This window comes from Lethenteron reissneri, chromosome 1, assembly GCF_015708825.2.
Source record: "Lethenteron reissneri isolate LAM-NWPU_2019-01 chromosome 1, ASM1570882v1, whole genome shotgun sequence".
Taxonomy (NCBI): Eukaryota; Metazoa; Chordata; class Hyperoartia; order Petromyzontiformes; family Petromyzontidae; genus Lethenteron; species Lethenteron reissneri.
The window spans coordinates 9316845-9325230 of NC_083779.1; the positions used below are offsets into that span (position 1 = coordinate 9316845).

At 53.5% G+C, this 8386-nt stretch overlaps 1 protein-coding gene across 1 annotated transcript in view; it reads right to left on the minus strand.

The window, feature by feature from the left end:
- The window catches only part of LOC133341698 (ectoderm-neural cortex protein 1-like), a 98952-nt gene that overhangs the window by 46151 nt on the left and 44415 nt on the right, over positions 1–8386 (minus strand). Inside the window, exon 10 of the mRNA XM_061550366.1 lies at positions 1404–1469. Within this exon, the coding sequence (XP_061406350.1) occupies positions 1404–1469 (66 nt within the window). The remainder of the gene's footprint in view (positions 1–1403; positions 1470–8386) is intronic.

Below are 8386 nucleotides of genomic sequence, written 5' to 3' on the forward strand. Positions count from 1 at the left end.
CCGCTTCGGTATAAACCGCCCCGGTATAAACCGCCCCGGTATAAACCACTCCGGTATAAACCGCTCCGGTATAAACCGCTCCGGTATAAACCGCTTCGGTATAAACCGCTCCGGTATAAACCGCTCCGGTATAAACCGCCCCGGTATAAACCGCTGTACTCCTCACGATGAGTCTCGGTCCGCAGTTGAGACGTTTCCGGACGAGGCGGGGGTTCCCCCTGCCGATGGCGTGGCGGCGCGAACTATTTTCTGACGACTCTTTGACCTCCTTGCGGGAACGGGCTGTACCGTTCGCGGGTAATTCCGATTCTGTCAAGGAGGGGGTCGGGTTTTGATTCACGAGGGTTTATTGATGTGGCAGGATAACATCTCGCGCCGGCTTCGATTGGTTGTGCCAGATTCTCTCCGTGCGGGTTGACCTGCACGTTGCATTGTGAACACCTTGTCCATCTCGGCGTTCAGAAAACGTTGCTCACCCTGCAGAGGGATTATTACTCTTGTCCGGGTATGATGTCTGACGTCACTGGTGCACTTGGGTCGTGCACCGAGTCTGCCCGGGGGAAATCGCCCCGGCAGCGTCACATTCCGCCCTTGCAATCCATTTTGGCCACGCGCATTAATGAATTGGTTGCCTTGGATGCGTTGGGTCCGTTCCCTGTGACACCTCGTGGGAATACATTTCTTCTCGTCGGCGTTGAATGTTTTTCTCGTTGTCCTGTGGCTTGACCCCTGCCAGATCAATCGACTTTATCCATCGTTGACGCTTTTGTGAACGGCTACGTAATGGATAAAGGGGCGCCGGAAAAGTTGCTCACCGATCAGGGTAGGAACTTTACTTCCAAGCTGTTGCGTGACGTTTGCTCTGCCTTGGGTACCAGGAAGATCTCTACGTCTCCCTACCACCCTCAAACGGACAGTGTTCTCTCTGCTTACCGAAAGGCGCCTCGCGCTTCTACGCGAGACTCGCCGTTCTTCCTCGTGTACGGGAGGGAGAACGTGCCGCCCGTTGATGTTCAAATGGGTTCCCCGGTTATACCTCCGACTCTTCCTGACCATGTCCAAGAGTCACTCAGACGGGTTTCGGAGGCGCGGGAGGCTGCCAGGTTGACTACTTCCAGGACCCAGGCTCGAAATGAACGTTGTGCGCGGAGGTCGAAAGAAGAAGACACGCCATGGTCTTTTGGCGATGAGGCTTGGCTTCATTGCCCGCAGGTGCCTTGGCAGGGGCCGGTGAAAATGATTGAGGTTTTGCGTCCTCGGTGTGTCCGCGGTCGTCACGGCCGCCGGCGTTGGTTCGTTCACCCGTCGTGAGGTGATCCTCCGAAGCCTGCTTCTTTACCGCCCACAGCGCCCCTGAGTGAGACGGAAGGACCTGCGCTGGATCCGGCTGCGTCGCCTCCTACTGGACCACGGCTTCCAGCTGGTTGCGGTGTTCCGGTGGCTGGTCCCGCCTCAGGCAGATGGGCCGGCTACGCGGACACGTCACAAGATGTCGTGGTCTTCTCGAAGCATCTGGCTTTTAACTCGCGTGTCTGCTCCTATTCCACATTGATGTTGTCTGGCATTGATTGTCGGGGCATTCCTTATTCTTCTTATTCCATTCCGGTTGTTGTTATGCTCAGTTGCTGATGTGGGGGTGACATCACCGATCATACAGTCCACGGTTTATCGATAGTAGGGATTCTATTTGGGGTAAAGGTGAATGGGCGGCTCTACCAGGGAAGCATCTGGAACGTTCCCGATGGTTCCAGGAGGGGCTTAGCCTCCGGGGAGCGAATATAAGCCGGGGGGGGGGGGGGGGTGTCCAGCAAGGTGCGGGGTCGGTGTGTGAAGATCAAGAGGAGCTCCCCGTCGCTGCTGCTGCTGCCCGGCCATCTTGACCTGCCACGTGGCCGCTCGTCCAGCGGGCGGGGCGAGCGCCACGTGGCGCGGGGCATCCGCGGACAGAGAGAGAGAGAAGTGGCTCTGCCAAAGATTTATTTACGAAACACTTGAAGTTACTTATCGTGTCGGAGCCACTCATTACACGTACCACGTGCCGGGCATCACGTGATGCATGCACGCGTCTGTGTGTGGTGTGTGGGGAGCGGTGGTGGAGCGGTTAGCGCCACGCCGCGCCACGAACCCGGTGGTACCTGAGTTCGATTCCCGCTCACGGCCACCAACACCGGTGACGATTGTCTGAACCGGTCCTGTGCTCTCGCCTAGGTCGACTCAGCCTCAAATGCGTAGTAAACATCGCCACTGGGGAGACAAAGGCGGCCGGGCGTGGTGCTGGCCACCCACCCCCTCGTGTGCCGTGCCGGCCTTCATAGGTGCTCGCTAATAGCACTTGCCCCTACAGTCTGTTAAGGCTATAAGGGGGATCTTTGACTTTGTTATCTTTGTAATAATAATTTTTATTTATGATGTGCCTATTAACAGTCGTTCTCAATGCGCTGCTAACACGTGCGGCATGCACAAAGACAAAGATCCCCCGTATAGCCTGAGCAGACTGTAGGGGCAAGTGCTGTTAGCATGGAGCACCTATGAAGGCTGGCACGGCACACGAGGGGGTGGGTGGCCAGCACCACGCCCGGCCGCCTTTGTCTCCCCAGTGTGTGTGTTAGTGGTGTGTGTGTGTTAGTGGTGTGTGTGTTAGTGGTGTGTGTGTGTTAGTGGTGTGTGAGTGTTAGTGGTGTATGTATGTTAGTGGTGTGTGTGTTAGTGGTGTGTGTGTGTTAGTGGTGTGTGTGTGTTAGTGGTGTGTGAGTGTTAGTGGTGTGTGTGTGTTAGTGGTGTGTGTGTGTTAGTGGTGTGTGTGTGTTAGTGGTGTGTGTGTGTTAGTGGTGTGTGTGTGTTAGTGGTGTGTGTGTGTTAGTGGTGTGTGTGTGTTAGTGGTGTGTGAGTGTTAGTGGTGTGTGTATGTTAGTGGTGTGTGTGTTAGTGGTGTGTGTGTGTTAGTAGTTTGTGCGTCCAGTGAGTTTTCGTGATTCGTGCCGTATGCTGATGTCACCACGTGAATGCCCCCACACCTCATTAATAAACCACGCGGTGTGTGGGCCCCAATGTTCAGACATGCACAGACCCTGGGGGGCAATTGCTCCACCACCACCACCATCATCACGAGCATCCAGAGTCAACCCTCTGCTGGATGGAGACCTCCTCTCGCGATCCTGCGACGTTGCGATACACCCAGCGCCCACGTGCGGCGACGATTATCTGAACCGGTCCTGGGCCTCCCCTAGGTCGACTCAGCCTCAAACGAGTACCTGGCGCGGTGCGTTAAATCATCGCCACAGGGGAGACAAAGGCGGCCGGGCACAGTCTGTGCAGGCTATACGGGGGATCTTTGTCTCCCCCTCTTAAGTCGTTTTGTGGGGGGCGACGTCCCCCCCTCCACTCCCTCCTCCACCGCGTCCATCGACCCCCGCCGACCGGGTGATCGCCAGAGGTGGGACAAAGTCATTGTTATGCAAGTCCAAGTCGAGTCTGAAGTCATCAAATTCATGACTCGAGTCTGACTCGAGTCCAAGTCACATGACTCGAGTCCACACCTCTGGTGATCGCCCCCCCCCCCCCCCCCCCCGTTAGCGCCCTCTGAGGGACACGGCTCAACTCCTGGCTCACCACCGCACGGGGTGCACCCACACCCTCGTGAACACCACCGCACCCACTCCTGTGGCTGCACGGGGTGCACCCACACACCCTCGTGAACACCACCGCACCCACTCCTGTGGCTGCACGGGGTGCACCCACACACTCGCCCGGTGACACCACCGCACCCACTCCTGTGGCTGCACGGGGTTCACCCACACACCCTCGTGGACACCACCGCACCCACTCCTGTGGCTGCACGGGGTGCACCCACACACTCGCCCGGTGACACCACCGCACCCACTCCTGTGGCTGCACGGGGTTCACCCACACACCCTCGTGGACACCACCGCACCCACTCCTGTGGCTGCACGGGGTGCACCCACACACTCGCCCGGTGACACCACCGCACCCACTCCTGTGGCTGCACGGGGTTCACCCACACACCCGCACGGTGACACCACCGCACCCACTCCTGTGGCTGCACGGGGTGCACCCACACACTCGCCCGGTGACACCACCGCACCCACACCTGTGGCTGCACGGGGTTCACCCACACACCCTCGTGGACACCACGACTCACCCCAACGCGGCGCACAGCTGTACGAACGCACACAAACCTGCGTCGCTCCACACACACACATCACACACACATCACACACACACCACACACATCACACACACACACCACACAAACACCACACACACACACCACACACACACACCACACAAACATCACACACACACATCACACACACACACCACACACATCACACACACACACATCACACACACATCACACACATCACACACACATCACACACACACACATCACACACACACCACACACATCACACACACACACATCACACACACACACATCACACACATCACACACACACATCACACACACACACATCACACACACTCACATCACACACACTCACATCACACACACTCACATCACACACACTCACATCACACACACTCACACACACACCACACACATCACACACATCACACACCACACATCACACACACTCACATCACACATCACACACACTCACATCACACACACACATCACACACACTCACATCACACACACACCACACACACACACTCACATCACACACACACACTCACACACACACACCACACACATCACACCATCACACACCACACACACACATCACACACACAACACTCACATCACACACACTCACATCACACACACACATCACACACACTCACATTACACACACACACATCACACACACACACATCACACACACACACATCACACACACACACATCACACACACTCACATCACACACACACATCACACACACTCACATCACACACACTCACATCACACACACTCACATCACACACACACACATCACACACACACACATCACACACACACACATCACACACACTCACATCACACACACTAACATCACACACACACCACACACACACACCACACACACACATCACACACACACACACATCACACACACACATCACACACACACATCACACACACACACATCACACACACACACATCACACACACTCAGATCACACACACATCACACACATATCACACACACACATCACACACACACACACACCACACACACATCACACCACATCACACACACACACATCACACACACATCACACACACATCACACACACACATCACACACATCACGACACACACACATCACACACACACCATCACACACACACCACACACACAACATCACACACACACATCACACACACACAGCACACACCACACCACACACACACACATCACACACACATCACACACACAGCACACACACACACACAACACACACACCACACACACACACACACACAGCACACACATCACACACATCACACACATCACACACACACCACACACACATCACACACCACACACACACACACATCACACACACACCACCACACACACATCACACACACACACATCACACACACACACATCACACACACACACCACACACACCACCCATCACACACACATCACACACACATCACACGACCATCACACACACACACATCACACTCACATCACACACACTCACATCACACACACACACATCACACACACACCACACATCACACAACACCACACACATCACACACCACACACATCACACACCTCACACACATCACACACACCACACACATCACACACACATCACACACACCACACACATCACACCACACACACATCACACACACACACACATCACACACACTCACATCACACACACTCACATCACACACACACACACCACACACATCACACATCACACACACACACACCAACACACACTCACATCACACACACACCACACACATCACACACCACCACACACATCACACACACCACACACATCACACACACCACACACATCACACATCACACACATCACACACACCACACACACACACATCACACACACACACACCACACACATCACACACACCACACACATCACACACACCACACACATCACACACACCACACACATCACACACACCACATCACACACACACATCACACACATCACACACACCACACACATCACACCACACACATCACACCACATCACACACACTCACATCACACACACCACACATCACCACACCACCACATCACACCACACACTCACACACATCACACACACCACACCATCACACACATCACACACACCACACACATCCACACCACACACATCACACATCACACACACCACACACACATCACACACACACATCACACACACCACACACATCACACACATCACACACACCACACACATCACACACATCACACACATCACACACACACCACACACATCACCACACACTCACATCACACACACACCACACACATCACACACATCACACACACCACACACATCACACACACCACACACATCACACACCACACACACCACTCACATCACACCACCCACACACCATCACACACACCACACACATCACACACATCACACACACCACACACATCACACACACTCACACCCACACATCACACACACCACACACATCCACACACCACACACATCACACACACACACATCACACACACTCACATCACACACACACATCACAACACACACATCACACACATCACACCACACATCACACACACCACACACATCACACACACACACATCACACACACACACATCACACACACTCACACACATCACCACCATCACACACACACACACACACATCACACACATCACACGCACCACACACATCACACACACCACACACATCACACACACCACACACATCACACACATCACACGCACCCACACATCACACACACTCACACCACAACATCACACACACCACACACATCACACACACCACACATCACACACACACACATCACACACCTCACATCACACACACACACATCACACACACATCACACACATCACACACACACACACACCAAACATCACACACACACATCACACACACACACACATCACCCACACACATCACACACATCACACACACCACACATCACACACACATCACACACACACACACCCAACACACACCCACATCACACACACCACACACATCACACACACACATCACCACACACACACACCACACACATCACACACATCACACACATCACACACATCACACACACACACCCACACACACATCACACACACCACACACACATCACACACACCACACACATCACACACATCACACCACACACATCACACACACACATCACACACCACACACACACACACACATCACACAACACACATCACACACACACCATCACACACACTCACGTCACACACACACACATCACACACACCACACACTCACACACACCACACACATCACACACAACCACCACACACACACACTCACACCACACCACACACACACACACACCACACACATCACACACACCACACACATCACACACACCACACACATCACACACACCACGCACACACACCATCACACACACCACATCACACATCACACACACACACATCACTCACATCACACACACTCACATCACACCCAACACATCACACCACACACACACATCACACACACACATCACACACACACATCACACACCCAACACCACACACATCACACACACCACACATCCACACACCACACACCCACACACACCACCACACACACATCACTCACATCACACCACACACATCACACACATCACACACCACACACACACCACACACCCACACACACCCACACACACACACACCACACACACCAAACACATCACCACACCACACACACACATCACACACACACACATCACTCACATCACCACATCACACACATCACCACACACATCACACACATCACACACATCACACACACACACACCACCCACAACACACACACATCACACACACACACATCACTCACATCGCACACACTCACATCAAACACACCACACACATCACACACACACATCACACACACACACATCACACACCACACACATCACACACACACCATCACACACACCACACACTCACACACATCACACACCATCACACACACCACCACATCACACACACCACACACACCACACACCACACACACATCACTCACATCACACACACCACATCACACACATCACACACACACACACACACTACACACAACCACACATCACACACACCACACACACCAAACACATCACACAC